We start from the raw sequence: 17,901 nt of genomic DNA, 5'->3' as shown, positions 1-17,901 counted from the left end.
TGATGGTAGGAGCTCCAGGAGGTTCTGGAAGACATTTCTAGAAATTCCAGGTGGTTTCTCCTGGAGCTCCTACCATCTTCTCATCCTGTAGATGTTTTTCTATCTCCATGTTTCCTCTCTACTCTGCTCATCAGTAGAAGATGTTTCTCCATGCTGGATGGATCTCCAACTACTAGATCCTCTGTTCACTATTTCTGAGCCATGCTGCATTTTACTCTCAGTCTAATTGTCAAAAACTACTCAAAATTGTAAAAAAAAGACTCAGAATTGCCCAAAATAACTCAAAAATTGTCCAAAATGACTCAAAAATCATTCAAAATGACTGAAAATTGTCCAAAAATGTCCAAAATCATTCAAGAATTGTCCAAAATAACTAAAACAAATGTCAAAAATGGTCCGAAATGACTTGAAATGACTGGAATTTAATTGAAAATGACCATTTTGAGTATTTTTTGGGTCCTTTTGGAGAATTTTTAGTCTCTCCAGACTTTTCCTCTCTACTCTGTTCATCAGTAGAAGATGTTCCTCCATGCTGGATGGATCTCCAACTACTAGATCCTCTGGTCTCTGGTTCTGCTGCATTTCTTTATTCATCCAGGAGCGTTGGCTTTACTCTCAGTCTAAAGTTGTCATCTCCTCTTGTCCTCCTCTTGACAGACAGACAGACAGACAGACAGACAGACAGACAGACAGACAAACAGACGGACAGGCAGACAGACAGACAAACAGACAGACAGACAAGCAGACAGGTACCTTCCCTCCAGGACACACCAGCCACAATAAGGGTCGCTGGCAGACAGACAGGTCTGACAGTCTGTGTGTCTCTCGCAGGAAGACACAGGAACCTTGGACAGCTGAGGGACAGACAGGAAACAGTCTGAGCATCTGATTGGACAGAATGAAGGAGATAAACCAATCCTGAAAGACCGTCTCTCACCCTGCTGCTGGTCAGAACGTAAACGTGCTGCTGGTTCTCGTCCAATAGGAGGTCTGCGCTGACGCTGCTGCCATCGTCTACCGTCAGGCTGCCGTACAGGTGACCCGACCAATCAGAGCGCACCAACACCTGCAACACAGCAGTTCAGGTGAGTCACGTTTCAGAGTCCAGAGACGTGAAGCTGCTGATCAGCAACACGCAGGTTTAACTGCAGCAATGCCGAACTGCCAGCAGGTGGAGCTGCTGCACCTTCAGACAACCTGCATCAACAGACGGGTGGTGTTCTGGAGGATTTGTGGACTTCAGGGTTCCAGATCTCTGGGTTCTTTACCTGAACATGAACCTTTTTAAATCACCTCCACATGCTCTGTGATTGGTCGGCTGTGTGCAGGTGAGAAAGGACGCAGGTTTTTATTCGTACAGCGCACACGGAACGTCTCCAGGTGGGAACCAACATGACAACAAGTTCTCTACATGTTGAAATGACTCAGTGGTTTTGAGAACAGGAACATTCACCTCTGTTCTACTGAAGGAACCGGTTCTATTTTAGAAAAGTCTGACCCCTAAACTGTTAGCGTTTGTATGTTCTGAAGGTTCTTTAGGGTTCTAGCAGCAGCTGATGTTCTTAAACCTCTGCAGGTTGTTGTTCATGTGTTCTCTGATGACACTAAGATGGGTTCTACTGCAGGAAAACCAACAGAACATTTAAAATCCTTCTTCTAATGGTTCCTTTCAGTCTTTCTGTTCCACTGTAGAACCAACAGCTTCACATGGACTCAAGAGACTAGAACCAGCAGTTAGTGGACGTTCTCCAGTTCTACAGGAAACAGAACCATGGAGGTTTGCTAGAACATCTGGAGAACTTTATGTTGTTGGTGGAGATGTTAGAGGAGAAGAAAAGATGATGTCATCTGAGTTGAACCAATCACGTTGGAGTGTTTCTTTAGATGCTTTAGTTCTTTTGGTTCTATAGCTTTAGAACCCTGCAGACTCCACATGGAGGACAAACAGCATTCAGACACACAAACAGTCGTCAGTTCACCGCTAACAACACACTGTTAAACTAGCTGCTGATTGGTTATGGGTCCCCCTGGTGCACTCTGGGTAAAGATCCAGCTGGAGCCTGTTAACAGCGTGTGTGATTAAATATTAAGAGCAGAATCAAAGCGCTGCTGTTTGTGAGTCTGACGCTCCGAGGCAGGATTAGACCTCATTAGGGCTCCGCTGGGTCCTCACAGAGATACCAACACACCACACAGCCTACCCACAATGCACCTGGGAAGCCAGCAGCCAATCAGCAGCACCGATCTGAGCGCGCTCCCCTGTAACTCCCCCAAACCCACACACACCCCCGAGCTAAACACTGTTCCTCACAACGTACCGGGGTGTTGTCGAGGGAACCGGCTGCTCATTGTGTTACTGTGGTAACGGGTTCATGTGTTCGTGTGTTAACGTGTTCATGTGTTCATTGTGTGTTCACGTGTTCATATGTTTATGTGTTAATGTGTTCATGTGTTAACTTGTTCATGTGTTCATGTTCATGTGTTAACATGTTAATGTGTTCATGTGATAACGCGTTAATGTGTTCATATGTTAACATATTCATGTGTTCATATGTTAAGGTGTCCATATGTTCATTTGTTAATGTGTTCATGTTCATGTGTTAACATGTCAATGTGTTAACATGTTAATGTGTTCATGTTCATGTGTTAATGTGTTCATGTTCATGTGTTAACATGTTAATGTGTTCATGTGTTAATGTGTTCATATGTTCATGCATTAACGTGTTCATGCGTTAATGTGTTAACGTGTTCATTGTGTGTTACCGTGTTCATATGTTCATGTGTTAATGTGTTCATGTGTTAATGAGTTCATGTGTTAACATGTTAATGTGTTCATGTGTTAATGAGTTCATGTGTTCATGTTCATGTGTTAATGTGTTTATGTGTTAATGTGTTCATGCGTTCATGTGTTCATGTTAATGTGTTAACATGTTAATGTGTTCTTGTCTTAACATGTTCATGTTAGGGTGTTCATGTGTTAACCTTGTGTAGTCGTCCCTCTCTGTCTCCCAGGAAGGCGATGGTGTGTCCGGCCTCGGTTGCCGTGGTGACGGCGGTCAGCTGGGTGGTGGAGGTGACGGTGGGCGTGGCCTCCAGCGGCACGGAGCTGGCGATTGGATTAGGAGTGTGTTCGCCTCCACAGGGATACTCTGATAGGGAGTCCTGAGGACCAATGGGGGGAGAGACGTCAGAGATACACTAACAGGCTTTAGTCTGCAGCCACCTTCTCATTTCCTGGTTTTATCTTCAGGACTATTTCCATCATAGATTCTCACTGAAGGCATCAAACTATGAATATACACATCTGGAATTTTGGAGGAAACAAAAACATGTGAAATAAGTCAGAACATGTTTTATATTTTAGATTCTTGTTATTTTCTGGATGAGCTTCATGAGGTAGAACCTGAAATGACTCTCCGACAGTCTTGAAGGAGTTCCAGAGATGCTGAGCACCTGTTGGTCCTTCTGCCTTCACTCTGTGGTCCATCTCATCCCAAACATCTAGATTGGGTTCAGGTCAGGAGACTGTGGAGGCCAGGTCATCTCCATCATCTCCTTCTTGGTCAGATAGTCCTTCCACAGCCTGGAGGTGTGTTTGGGCTCATTGTCCTGTTGGAGAATAAATGATGGTCCAACTAAACCAAACCGTATGGGATGTCATGTCGCTGCAGGATGCTGTGGTAGCCATGCTGGTTCAGGGTTCCTTCAGTTTGGAATAAATCCCCAACAGTGACCATCACTGGGTAGTTCCTAGATGGTTCCTGGTAGGTTCCTGGGTAGTTCCTAGATGGTTCCTGGGTAGTTCCTAGAGGGTTCCTAGATGGTTCCTGGGTAGTTCCTAGATGGTTCCTGGGTAGTTCCTAGATAGTTCCTTGAGGATACATTCAAAGTTTTTTCAGTTTTCTGGACTGACTGACCTTCAGTTCTTAGAGCAATGATGGACTGTTGGTTCTCTCAGCTGATTGGTTCTTCTATAATCTGGATTCTAACAGTTGTCCAATAGGGCTGTCAGCTGTGGACCAACCTGACTTCTGATGGTTCCAACCCCATTAAGAAGGAAGAAGTTCCACTAATGAACCTTGACAAGGAACACCTGTGAAGTGGAACCATTTCAAGTTCTACCTCATGAAGATCATCCAGAGAATAACAAGAATCTAAAATATATAACATGTTCTGACTTACTCCCCATGTTTTTGTTTCCTCCATAATTCCAGATGTGTTCATTCATAGTTTGATGCCTTCAGTGAGAATCTACGATGGAAATAGTCCTGAAGATAAAACCAGGAAATGAGAAGGTGGCTGCAGACTAAAGACTGCTAGTGTATGTGGACACACAACACAAACCCACAGATGCCTTTAACAGCCTATCTGATCGCACTCTGTAACCTGTGTGTGTGTGTGTGTGTGTGTGTGTGTGTGTGTGTGTGTGTGTGTGTGTGTGTGTGTGTGTGTGTGTGTGTGTGTGTGTGTGCGTTATGTGGGTCAGTCCTACCAGCTGTGTGTTTGAGTGACAGCTGTCTGATGATCAGTGCAGCTGATGAAGATAAAACCCACTAATCCACACACACACACTCCCTCCTTTCTTCATTCCTTCCTTTCCTCACTCCTTCCTCCCTCCCTCCTTCCTTCCTTCCTTCCATCCTTCTATCGTTCCTTCCTTCCTTTTCTTCCCCTTCTTCCTTCTTTCATTCCTTCCTTACCTTGGGCAGTTGTAGACATTTTGATGACACAGCGTACTCGATGTAAGCCTCTTCCTTGCCGTCGTTGCCCCGCCCTCCCTCGGTGTAACACACTTCCTGTGCTTTCTGCAGCACAGCGTCCAGCTCTGCCATCCCATAGACGCAGAGCGCAGAGCGGCTCGTCGCCACCGGCGTGGACGCCTGTCCTGCTGCCATGACGACAAAGAGGGCAGGCTTACCTGAGTGGTTGCCTAGCCACGCCCCCTGGGCCAGGTTGTAGCCACCATGGCAGAGCAGCGGCACCTCCACGTAGGAGTAGAAGCTGCGGTCGGAGATGCAGAGCCGCGAGGCGTACGTCCGGTACTCCTTCTTGTGCCACACATCCCGCCGTGAGAACAGGAAGTACACGTGGTCACCGTGGGTAACAGCCTTCACAAAGTGGTTGTTGTACTCGGAGTAGCTTCCTACCACCAGCTTCCCCAGCTCCTCCTCCTGAGAAAAGGCTCGACGAGGCGCCACCACCGGGAACAGGCGCCGCGTCGTGATGGGCGGGATGTCTCCGGGACCTTTGCTGGTGTAGCCTCGACCAACCAGCATCAGGCGCAGCATGCCGCCGGCCCCGCCCCCTTCCTGTTTGTTCTTGGTGGTGATCACCACGGCGACGGTGGAGACTCTTGGGTCGTTGGCAGCGACGTACTGAGTGTCAACGGGATTGGACGTCTGATAGATGAGCTGAGAGAGGTTGGACAGACTCCTGGAGAGACAGACGGACACGAAGGTTTAACTAATCCGGACTGACGGGGTTTAACTAATCCAGACTGACGGGGTTTAACTAATCCAGACTGACGGGGTTTAACGAATCCAGACTGACGGGATTTAACTAATCCAGACTGACGGGATTTAACTAATCCAGACTAACAGGGTTTAACTAATCCAGACTAACAGAGATTAACTAATCCAGACTGACGGGGTTTCACTAATCCAGACTAACAGATATTAACTAATCCAGACTGACGGGGAGTAACTAATCCAGACTAACAGGGTTTAACTAATCCAGACTGATGGGGTTTAACTAATCCGAACTGACAGGGTTTAACTAATCCAGACTAATGGGGTATAACTTACCCAGACTAACAGGGATTAACTAATCCAGACTAACAGGGTTTAACTAATCTAAAACTATCCAGGTGATTCTAAGCTGTCAGATGGGTGAAACTAAGTCTGTCTTCTTATGAGGTTTAAATAATCTCAGAATTAAACTAAATCAAAGAAACTCTGAAACAGCTCATCACTGATCAGATTATTGATTACTCACCTCTTGTCACAGATCCCCTGGTACAGCGAGCCACAGACGATCAGGCTGCCAGGCTCCGCCCCCTGCCCTGGCTCCAGCAGCAGCAGCTTGTTGTGGTTGTGAGTGGGCGTGGCCGAGTGGCAGTCCTGCGGGATGATTGGTGGGAGGCAGTCGGGCGAGTCCAGGTGGGGGCCGGTCCTCACGTGTGACATCACCTCCATGTCGGAGGTCAGCTGGTACAGGTGGTCAACCCCGCCCACATACAGACGCCCCGCCCCCGGGTCCAGCAGCAGGTGAGACAGTGGGGCGCCCTTTAGCTCCACCCAGTGCACCGAGGCGTCAGCAGGGAGCAGAACGAGGAGGACGAGGAGGACAGACGGGGGGACGGAGGAGGCCAACATGGCAGCTCCTCTTTACCTGCAACAGGTGAGATGCATTTAAACACCTGAACCTCAGCAGAACCTGTGAACCAACATCTAACACTGAAGAACTGAGGTTCTGATGGAACAGAACCAGGTTCCATCAGAACCGTTCAGCTTGTAGATCCACAGAACCACGTGTCTGAGCTCCAGGTTCTCCTGCAGAGGAACGTTCTAGAGATGTTTCCTCTATAAACCACCTGAGCAGGTGAGCTGCAGACGCTCTGCTCTCTGCTTTTCTCTCCAGTTATTAATAAAATATTTCACTGCTTCACACTTTTCATCTGATGGTCAAACTGTAGTTGCCTGTAGTAACGTCTCCATGGCAACACACCCGTATCCACGGCAACGCAGCGAATCGACTCAAACCTCCGGTGGGTTGTTTGGATTTCATGACAGACTGACGGAGTTTCAGACCAGAGTCAAACCAGAACCTCGACCTCCAGAGAACGTCCAATCAGCTGCTGCCACCTCACCTGGAACCTGACAGTCACTGAACCTTTCAAAATAAGAGTTTCTGTCATCGTTCTGTTAGATAAAGTCCTCCATCTAAACAGAACAACTGCTTACAGACTCAGAAACAGTTTGTCTCTGTTCTGATGTGTTAATTATCAGGTACCGGTGTCTCCTCTCTGTCCTCTGTCCTCTCTGTCCTCTCGTTTTTCTTGTATTGTGTCTTTCTGGGACAGTTTTGTGTTTTAAGATCTTTTGCAGCAGAAAGTCTGAGACATGAACCAGATCTGAACCAGCAGAACCCGCATCCTGCCGGTCTCTGATCTTTAGTCTCAGATGTTTCCATCAGTCTCATATTCTGCTGTTTCAGCTTCACTCACAGCTTCAAAACATCAGAGAAACCAGAACCAGAACCCGACTGCAGCTCATCATCCTACAAATTTAATCAGGGAGATTCCTCTGACCTACAGGGGGCGCAAAACCTCAGGACTCTTGAGGAGGACTGAGGTGGATCAGCTGGTCGGTTCTGATCAGTTCTGGTCCAGATCAGTTGGTCTGTTCCAGCCTGGATCCAGTAATCTGTTCTGTTCCTGTCTAAGTGTTGTTCTGCTAGTCCGGGTCAGCTGTTCTGTTCTGTTCTCTGTTCCATTTGGATCCAGGTCAGTTGTTTCCTTCCAGTCCAGATTCTTGTCCTGTTCCCTCTCTGAGCCCTGGGTTCTGTTTGGACCCGGTTCTGTTTGGTGATTTTCCGCTCCAGTAAAATGAATCAGAGACATATTTTGTGATACAGAACTCCATTCATCTCTGGTCAGCTGCTGCCTCCCTCCTGCTGCGGCTCAAACTCTGTTTAACTTCTCCCAGTGCATGATGGGAAATACCCAGAGAGGCCTCAGGACACACACACACACACACACACACACACACACACACACAGACATTTCCATGGTAATGCTACATCCAGCCGGTCTGTATGCTAATAAGTGGTTCATCTATAATTCATGCAGCTCCGAGTCGCAGGCTGTCAGAAAGTAAAATGAGAGGTAAAGTTGGTAGAACGACGCAGAGCGAGGTGAGGAGAAGGACAGAAGAAGGGGAAGGAGGTGCAGAGCTGGAGGCGACGGAGCGTTAAAGTCAAACCAGGAAAGAGACTCAGAGAGAAAATAAATTCGTTTGATCTTCAGAATTCAGATCAGCTGCAGTCTGACGGTTCTACAGAGATCAACACTCTGGAGCTTCACCAAACACAGAGGAACACCCAGAGAACACAAAGCACCAGGAGCCCCTCTGTTCTACCAGAACCCCCAAAGAACCCGTCCTGCAGGAGGAACCCCAGAACTATAGAACCCAACGTTACCTCACCAGAACCAGGAAATAGAACCGTGGAGGTTTGTTCTGTTAGAACATCTGGAGAACATTGTTAACACTCGTGTCGTCCTGCAGGTCAAACTGACCCGTTTTAAAGTTTGAAAATGTGGGAAAAATATATATTTTCACGGTGAAACTTCTGATGTCCACATTTTCAACATTTTTGGGAAATCTTTGAACATTTCTTGGTGGAAAAAAAGAAATGTTAAAAATGTTCCTTTAAGAACATTCACATAAAAATCAACCAAAATCCAGCAAATTTCGCTGGATTTTGGTTGATTTTTATGTGAATGTTCTTAAAGAAAATATTAGACGTTTTACTGATATATATGGAATCACTTTAGATATTTTTAGGATTTTTTGGAAGATTTTTAATCATTTTTTGAAACTAATTACAAGAATTTTCTTGCCAAATTTGGGGGATTTTTTTAAAAATAAAACTTTTAAGGGAAACTTAAATAAGGAATTATTGGAATTTTCTTCCTGAAGGTTTTGCAAATTTTCAGTAATTTGGGGAATTTTTTTGCTGAATTTTGGGATTTTTTTCAGACGAGGAAACAATATTTTTTGGTGGTCATAAATGAGGACAACAGGAGGGTTAATGTTGGAGAGGAGAAGCTGCTGGACGAGAACATCGAGAAGAAGACATGATGTTCTTTGAGTTCAGCCAATCAGCACTGGTTTATCAGAGACGTTCTGATGGACCTTCTACAGGACGGTTCCTGTGGTTAGAACATTTACAGAGATTCAAGTCGTTGCTGCTGTGAAAACATGGTCCTAGGAACCTCTTAAAAGGTCTGGAAACCTTTGATAGTCCAGTAGAACCTCCTCAGGGATTATATTATCACGTTCCAGGCCCTTCAAAGTTCCTCTGGTCCTTGAGTGTTCTCAAGGACCTCTGATATTTTCTGACTAACAGCAGGAACAGACCTGGAGCTTCTTCCAGGACATTTGGAAACATCTAAAGTACCTGAAGGTTCTTCTGTTACCCCTGGAGGTTCTCTGAGGTTCTGCTGAACGTTCATTCAAACAAATGTTCTCACCAACTAAAAGGTTTTTCTGCTCTTGCGATGGTTTTTGACTTCATGGAAACAGTCTGAGTTCATATTTAGGTCACATGACTGATCAGCTGTTTCTGACATCATCAAAGAATGCGATGGACTGAAAACGATCCGACGGGAACCTCTGATGGTTCTTCTGGTTCCTTTCTTCTTCTTCTGGTTAACAGCTGGATTAGTTTCTTCTCTGCTTATTACAGCGCCCCCTGCTGACCACATCAGGTCCTGCTCTCTGATTGGCTGCCTGTCCAACAGGCCGACTCGCCCAGTTCCAGATGTTTGGCTCTGCTAGTTACCGCGGCAACAGGGACACTGCTGCAGTGGAACATGCAGCGGAACATGCAGCGGAACATGTAGCGTTTATTTTGCTAATCGCAGCAGTTTGTACTTTACTGCTCTTTTGTTCCTGGAACCCCCCCCCCCCCCGTATGAAAATGAAGGACACACTGCTTTCAACACACTGAGGTGATGATTACAGGCTGCCTTTCCTCAGGCACACTCACACGCACGCACGCACGCACGCGCACGCGCACGCACACACACACACACACACACACGCACACACACACACAGCTGTAACACACACACCTCCACCCCCATATTATCTCTGCGGTTTACTGCTGACTCTCACACTCACTCTTCAAAGAGACGACAGAATCCAACACACACACATCTGTGTTACTGTGTGTGTGTGTGTGTGTGTGTGTGTGTGTGTATGTGTGCAGTTAAATTTCTCGTCTTTGTTCGTCTCCTGTCCTTCCCTCCCTCAGCGTTTTGACTCATCCTACTTTCTTCCTGCTGAGGAGCCTCAGAGCCAGGCAGCAGTTCTGGTCCTGGTTTCCACATGAGCAGGTCTCAAAGAGTCACTGACTAAGACCTTCTTCTGACTTTTCAGAATAAAAATGTTCTGCTGACGTAGAAACAAGTTGATGGTTTAAAGAAGAACCACCCAGACTCAGAGACACACCTACAGACTCAGGACACACCTACAGACTCAGGACACCATCACACTCAGAGACACCTACAGACTCAGGACACCATCACACTCAGGACACACCTACAGGCTCAGAGACACCTACAGTGGGGATCGAAAATTTGGGCACCCCAGGTAAAAATTTGTATTAATGTGCATAAAGAAGCAAAGGAAAGATGGAAAAATCTCCAAAAGGCATCAAATTACAGACAATACCTTCTTATAATATGTCAAAAAAAGTTAGATTTTATTTCCATCATTTACACTTTCAAAATAACAGAAAACACAATCATGGCGTCTGCAAAAGTTTGGGCACCCTGCAGAGCTTATAGCATCACCACCCCCTTTGGAAAGCTGAGACCTGACAGTGTCATGGATTGTTCACGATCATCGTCTGGAAAGACCAGGTGATGTCAGTCTCAAAGGTTTTAAATGCCCAGACTCATCTGACCCCAACCTTACCCCAACAATCAGCACCATGGGTTCTTCTAAGCAGTTGTCTAGAACACTGAAACTGAAAATAGTTGACGCTCACAAAGCAGGAGAAGGCTATAAGAAGATAGCAAAGCATTTTCAGATGCCAATATCCTCTGTTCGGAATGTAATTAAGAAACGGCAGTCATCAGGAACAGTGGAAGTTAAAGCAAGATCTGGAAGACCAAGAAAAATATCAGACAGAACAGTTCACAGGATTGTGAGAAAAGCAAGTCAAAACCCACGTTTGACTGCATGATCCCTCCAGAAAGATCTGGCAGACACTGGAGTTGTGGTACACTATTCCACTATAAAGAGATACTTGTACAAATATGGTCTTGATGGAAGAGTCATCAGAAGAAAACCTCTTCTGCGTCCTCACCACAAAAATCAGCGTTTGAAGTTTGCAAATGAACATATAGACAAGCCTGATGCATTTTGGAAACAAGTTCTGTGGACCGATGAGGTTAAAATAGAACTTTTTGGCCGCAATGAGCAAAGGTACGTTTGGAGAAGAAAGGGCACAGAATTTAATGAATAGAACCTCTGTCCAACTGTTAAGCATGGGGGTGGATCAGTCATGCTTTGGGGTTGTATTGCAGCCAGTGGCACAGGGAACATTTCACAAGTAGAAGGAAAAATGGATTCAATAAAATTTCAGCAAATTTTGGACACTAACTTGATGCCAGCTGTGAAAAAGCTGAAGTTAAAGAGAGGATGGCTTCTACAAATGGATAATGATCCTAAACACACCTCAAAATCCACGGTGGATTACATCAAACTGAAGGTTTTGCCATGGCCTTCACAGTCTCCTGACTTCAACATCATTGAAAATCTATGGATAGACCATAAAAGAGCAGTGCGTGACAGACAGCCCAGAAATCTCAGAGAACTGGAAGACTTTTGTAAGGAAGAATGGGCGAAGATACCTCAAACAAGAACTGAAAGACTCTTAGCTGGCTACAAAAAGCGTTTACAAGCTGTGATATTTGCCAAAGGGGGAAGTACAAGGTATTAACTCTGCAGGGTGCACAAACTTTTGCAGACGCCATTATTGTGTTTTCTGTTATTTTGAAAGTGTAAATGATGGAAATAAAATCTAACTTTTTTTGACATATTATAAGAATGTCTTATCTGTAATTTGATGCCTTTTGGAGATTTTACCATCTTTCCTTGGTTTCTTTATGCACATTAATACAAGTTTTTACCTGGGGTGCCCAAACTTTTGATCCCCACTGTACAGACGCAGGACACACCTACAGACTCAGGACACACCTACAGACGCAGGACACACCTACAGACTCAGGACACATCTACAGACTCAGGACACCTACAGAGTTTCTTGTTTCCTGCAGAGCTGCTGTGGGTCCTGATGACATTTCCAACAGCGGTGGTAACAGGTGTAGTACAACGAGTACAGGTGGTGCAGGTACAGTAGTACCTGTTATAAATACTCGGTACTACACAGACGCAGTATTTCTACCTTCTTCTGTTTGTTTGTTTCCCCTTCTGTCTCTTTGTTTCTCTTTTCCTTATTTTCCCTCTTTGTCTTTTTTTACTGCTTCAGGATTATTTTGTCTGTTTGGCTTTGTTATTATTCACACACACACACACACACACACACACACACACACACACACACACACACACACACACACACACACACACTGAAACACTCCCCTGGTGAGCTCATGAATATTTTTTCGCAGTTCGGAGAAACGAGGACGGTTTGATATCAGTGAAGCTGTATGACAACTGACACACACACACACACACACACACACCTTAAATCCCAGTGGAATGTGTGTGTATGTGTGTTATAAATGCTGTCATCTGTTGTAAAGTAAAAAGCGTCATTTCCCCAGAAGATTCCAGACTAACTGTAGGCACCTTCATCATCTTCATCTTCATCATCGTCTCCACAGGGAGTCAATCTGTTGCCGTGGTGATGCAGCTGCAAGGACACCACAGGCTGTGTGAGCGCTGCGTTATCGGTGTGGTTACCATGGAGACGTAGGGGGCGTGGCCACGTGGTTCAGAGGACCAGATGGACTCACCTGAAACTCTGGGCTCAGGTCTGGATGCTGATCGGTTAAACTCAGATGACATCATGTTTTCTTCTCCTCTAACATCTCCAGATTTTCTAACAAACCTCCATGGTTCTGTTTCCTATAGAACCGGAGAACATCCAGTAACTGTTGGTTCTACAGCGGAACAGAAAGCCTGGAGAACCTCCAATGGCTGGTCCAGTAAACGTTCTCCTGATTGAAGGCACTGTGAGGAACATCCAGAGATCCAACAAAAAGCTTTTATTTTAGAAAACCCATCAGCTGCATGTCCAGAACCTCTGCTGATGTTCTCCTGTGTTATCACATGGCCTCCATCTTACCAACAACATTTAAAATCTGCTGCATTTATCACCACGTTCTGCTAGAGGAGCATCTGCCGGGTGGATTTAAAGTCCTGCTACTACAGAGCCTGGATCACATCCACCAAACGTCCCAAAGAAGAGGAGCTGCTGGAGATGAAAATAACAACACTTCACTGCAAACATCCTGGATATCCTCTAAAGAAGAAACAATCTGAAGGACCCCCACTCTAACGAGAACCCCTGATCTCAGAGCTGATAAATAAATACAACAGCAGCTTGTATCAATACGTAGGAAGGTTTTATTACTGACTGATCTGGTAGAAACAACGAGAGCTGAACCCTCTGCAGCCCTGGAGCTAAAGCCCGAACCTGGATACCAACGCAGCAAAACGCTTTAAAAACCTGGATACCAACGCAGCAAAACGCTTTAAAAACCTGGATACCAACGCAGCAAAACGCTTTAAAAACCTGGATACCAACGCAGCAAAACGCTTTAAAAACCTGGATACCAACGCAGCAAAACGCTTTAAAAACCTGGATACCAACGCAGCAAAACGCTTTAAAAACCTGGATACCAACGCAGCAAAACGTTTTAAAAACCTGGATACCAACGCAGCAAAACGCTTTAAAAACCTGGATACCAACGCAGCAAAACGCTTTAAAAACCTGGATACCAACGCAGCAAAACGTTTTAAAAACCTGGATACCAACGCAGCAAAACGCTTTAAAAAACCTGGATACCAACGCAGCAAAACGCTTTAAAAACCTGGATACCAACGCAGCAAAACGTTTTAAAAACCTGGATACCAACGCAGCAAAACGTTTTAAAAACCTGGATACCAACGCAGCAAAACGTTTTAAAAACCTGGATACCAACGCAGCAAAACGCTTTAAAAACCTGGATACCAACGCAGCAAAATGCTTAAAAAACCTGGATACCAACGCAGCAAAATGCTTAAAAAACCTGGATACCAACGCAACAAAACGTTTTAAAAACCTGGATACCAACGCAGCAAAACGTTTTAAAAACCTGGATACCAACGCAGCAAAACGCTTTAAAAACCTGGATACCAACGCAGCAAAACGCTTTAAAAACCTTGATACCAACGCAGCAAAACGTTTTAAAAACCTGGATACCAACGCAGCAAAACGTTTTAAAAACCTGGATACCAACGCAGCAAAACGCTTTAAAAACCTGGATACCAACGCAGCAAAACGCTTTAAAAACCTGGATACCAACGCAGCAAAACGTTTTAAAAACCTGGATACCAACGCAGCAAAACGCTTTAAAAACCTGGATACCAACGCAGCAAAACGCTTTAAAAACCTGGATACCAACGCAGCAAAACGCTTTAAAAACCTGGATACCAACGCAGCAAAACGCTTTAAAAACCTTGATACCAACGCAGCAAAACGCTTTACAAACCTGGATACCAACGCAGCAAAACGTTTTAAAAACCTGGATACCAACGCAGCAAAACGCTTTAAAAACCTTGATACCAACGCAGCAAAATGCTTTAAAAACCTGGATACCAACGCAGCAAAACGTTTTACAAGCCTGGATACCAACGCAGCAAAACGCTTTAAAAACCTGGATACCAACGCAGCAAAACGCTTTAAAAACCTTGATACCAACGCAGCAAAACGTTTTAAAAACCTGGATACCAACGCAGCAAAACGCTTTACAAACCTGGATACCAACGCAGCAAAACATTTTAAAAACCTGGATACCAACGCAGCAAAACGCTTTACAAACCTTGATACCAACGCAGCAAAACATTTTAAAAACCTGGATACCAACGCAGCAAAACGCTTTAAAAACCTGGATACCAACGCAGCAAAATGCTTTAAAAACCTGGATACCAACGCAGCAAAACGTTTTAAAAACCTGGATACCAACGCAGCAAAACGCTTTAAAAACCTGGATACCAACGCAGCACAACGTTTTACAAGCCTGGATACCAACGCAGCAAAACGCTTTAAAAACCTTGATACCAACGCAGCACAACGTTTTACAAGCCTGGATGTCAACTAGGGCTGGTCCAAATAGCAATTTCTGGGCTCCAGATATTTGGGCCCAATTAATGACGAATATCCGAATATTCGGCTCACTTCCCGCTCGGTGGGAGTTTTTGAGAAGTTTGAGCTTGCTTTGGAGTTCAACAGCGTTAGCGTGGATATCTCCGTCTTCAGCTTTTGTCTTCTATTTACAAACACGGGTGAAGTGAAGCGTGACATGGGAGGAGATCCAAGTATTCACAACTCAAAATTTACCCAATATTTGGATATTCGGGTCCAGCTCTAATATCAACACAGCAAAACACCCTAACTTTATGATGCTGACTGCTGTTACTACTCATCTGTATATACTCTTGAAGCCAGGATTACAGTTAGGGTTAGTAGGGTTTATAGGGTTAGTGGCGTTAGTAGGGTTAGTGACATTAGTGGGGTTAATAGGGTTAGTGGGGTTGTTGGGGTTAGTAGGGTTAAGGGTAGTGGGGTTAGTAGGGTTTATGGGGTTAGGGGTAGTGGGTTTAGTGGGGTTAGGGTTAGTGGGGTAGCTAGGGTTAGGGTTGGGCTTAGTAGGGTTAGTGGGGTTAATGGGGTTAGGCATAGTGGGGTTAGTGGGGTTTATGGGGTTAGTGGGGTAGCTAGGGCTAGTAGGGTAGCTAGGGTTAGGGTTGGGTTTAGTAGGGTTAGTGGGCTTGATGGGGTTAGTGGGTTTAGGGTTAGTAGGGTAGCTAGGGTTAGGGTTGGGTTTAGTAGGGTTAGTGGGGTTGATGGGGTTAGGCATAGTGAGGTTTATGGGGTTAGTGGGGTAGCTAGGGCTAGTAGGGTAGCTAGGGTTAGGCTTGGGTTTAGTAGGGTTAGTGGGCTTGATGGGGTTAGTGGGTTTAGGGTTAGTAGGGTAGCTAGGGTTAGGGTTGGGTTTAGTAGGGTTAGTGGGGTTGATGGGGTTAGGCATAGTGGGGTTTATGGGGTTAGTGGGGTAGCTAGGGCTAGTAGGGTAGCTAGAGTTAGGGTTGGGTTTAGTAGGGTTAGTGGGGTTGATGGGGTTAGGCATAGTGGGGTTTATGGGGTTAGTGGGTTAGCTAGGGCTAGTAGGGTAGCTATGGTTAGGGTTGGGTTTAGTAGGGTTAGTGTACTTGATGGGGTTAGGCATAGTGGGGTTTATGGGGTTAGTGGGGTAGCTAGGGCTAGTAGGGTAGCTAGAGTTAGGGTTGGGTTTAGTAGGGTTAGTGGGGTTGATGGGGTTAGGCATAGTGGGGTTTATGGGGTTAGTGGGGTAGCTAGGGCTAGTAGGGTAGCTATGGTTAGGGTTGGGTTTAGTAGGGTTAGTGGGCTTGATGGGGTTAGTAGGGTAGCTGGGGTTGGGTTAAGGAGAGACCAAAGCTCCGTCCTGCAGGTCTAAACCTCGATGTTCTGAAACCAACCAATATCTGGTTGTGGTTCTGTTAGACTCTGGCCTCTCTCTGAACACATCTCCTGTCTCTGAAATAACAGACTGAAAAGCCCAACAAATAAAAAGCTTGGAATAATCGAAGAATGATAAAAGATGGAGACCTGAATGTGGTCTAAACCTGGCGTTGCTGCAGGACTTTAGCGTGTCCTCAGCAGATTTCTTTGCCTCCGTCTGAACTGTTTCCTGTTTGATTCTGGGCTGAATGCAGTTAATTCCTCCTTTAAACAGCCACTCTGTGCTGTCACACAATCATCAGCTAATGCCAGTTTGTTTTATTGATGACGAGGCTCAGAGCTGCTATTCCTGCCTCTTTGCTGCTAATCTGGATTAAATCCTGTTTGCTTTGACGGTGCATGTAAACACTGGCAGAGCCCAGTGTTTGACAGCAGGATCAGATCAGAATAAGAAGAATTAGAGATTTTCCTGACTTTAATCCTGGACAGACGATCCGAATGATAAGTGAATAACAGGAGATGAGCAGCAGAGTCTGGGTTCTCCTGCAAGGGAACAACTTGAGTATCTAAAAATATCCACAACTCTGAGGAAGTCAGGGAGTCCTGAGGTCTGTGGGAAGCAGAATTAATTTATCTTCCACATTTCAGTGCAGCTTTCTGTCATGGTCACACTTTGATTTGTACCTGAAAGGAACAGTCAGTACCTTTGATCTCAGCGAGTCTCAGTGAGTCTCAGAACCAGAACCCGCAAAACCTGTGAGGTTTACAGTGGAACCTCCAAAACATAACAACCCTGGACATGAACGCACCAGTACGTCAAAAACCAGGATATTAAGACACTAAACAGTTAAAAATCTGGATATTAAGACGCTAAACAATTTTAAAAACCTCAATATTAGGACATAAAACATAAAACACCCAGATATTAAGACACTAAAGCATTAGAAATCTGGATATTAAGACCCTAAAACATCAGAAATCTGGATATTAAGACACTAAAGCATTATAAATCTGGATAACAGTCCACTGAAGTTTTGAAAACCTACATATTAGTCACTAAAGCATAAAACATTTGCATTTTAAAACAACTAAACAATTAGAAATACCCTGTAGTGAAGCTGCCAAAGCCGTTTTAAAGTCACACATTTACAGCAAACACTTGATTTTGGTTTTTGGATACACAACAAAGTTGCATTAATCCTGCATTGTTGTACTTCCCTGTTCCTCCTCCCAGTGTTTCATGCTGTGGCCTAGGAGGAGCTGAGAATGTTTGATCACAAACCATCCTAAACCTCAGCTGATGTTTCTGTTTCTTCTCTTTTCTGTCTAAATATTTCAAACGGTGGAGGAGTTCTACCTGCAGGTGAGAAGTCAGAATTCACGCTAACATCAGGTCAC

General features: G+C 45.0%; 1 protein-coding gene across 4 annotated transcripts in view; it reads right to left on the bottom strand.

The window, feature by feature from the left end:
• plxnb3 (plexin B3) overlaps positions 1 to 17,901 on the bottom strand; it is a 73,904-nt gene that overhangs the window by 26,188 nt on the left and 29,815 nt on the right. For all 4 annotated transcript variants that reach the window (XM_055012933.1, XM_055012934.1, XM_055012932.1 and 1 more), the window contains 5 exons: positions 5,995 to 6,390; positions 4,701 to 5,433; positions 2,983 to 3,162; positions 938 to 1,066; positions 754 to 854 (listed from right to left, as the gene is read on the bottom strand). In XM_055012933.1, the coding sequence (XP_054868908.1) occupies positions 754 to 854; positions 938 to 1,066; positions 2,983 to 3,162; positions 4,701 to 5,433; positions 5,995 to 6,374 (1,523 nt within the window). In that variant the 5' untranslated portion in view covers positions 6,375 to 6,390. The remainder of the gene's footprint in view (positions 1 to 753; positions 855 to 937; positions 1,067 to 2,982; positions 3,163 to 4,700; positions 5,434 to 5,994; positions 6,391 to 17,901) is intronic.

Source organism: Amphiprion ocellaris, chromosome 8 (genome assembly GCF_022539595.1).
Source record: "Amphiprion ocellaris isolate individual 3 ecotype Okinawa chromosome 8, ASM2253959v1, whole genome shotgun sequence".
Classification (NCBI taxonomy): domain Eukaryota; kingdom Metazoa; phylum Chordata; class Actinopteri; family Pomacentridae; genus Amphiprion; species Amphiprion ocellaris.
The sequence above is the reverse complement of the archived record's forward strand: the minus strand, read 5'-3'. Positions and strand labels throughout refer to the sequence as shown.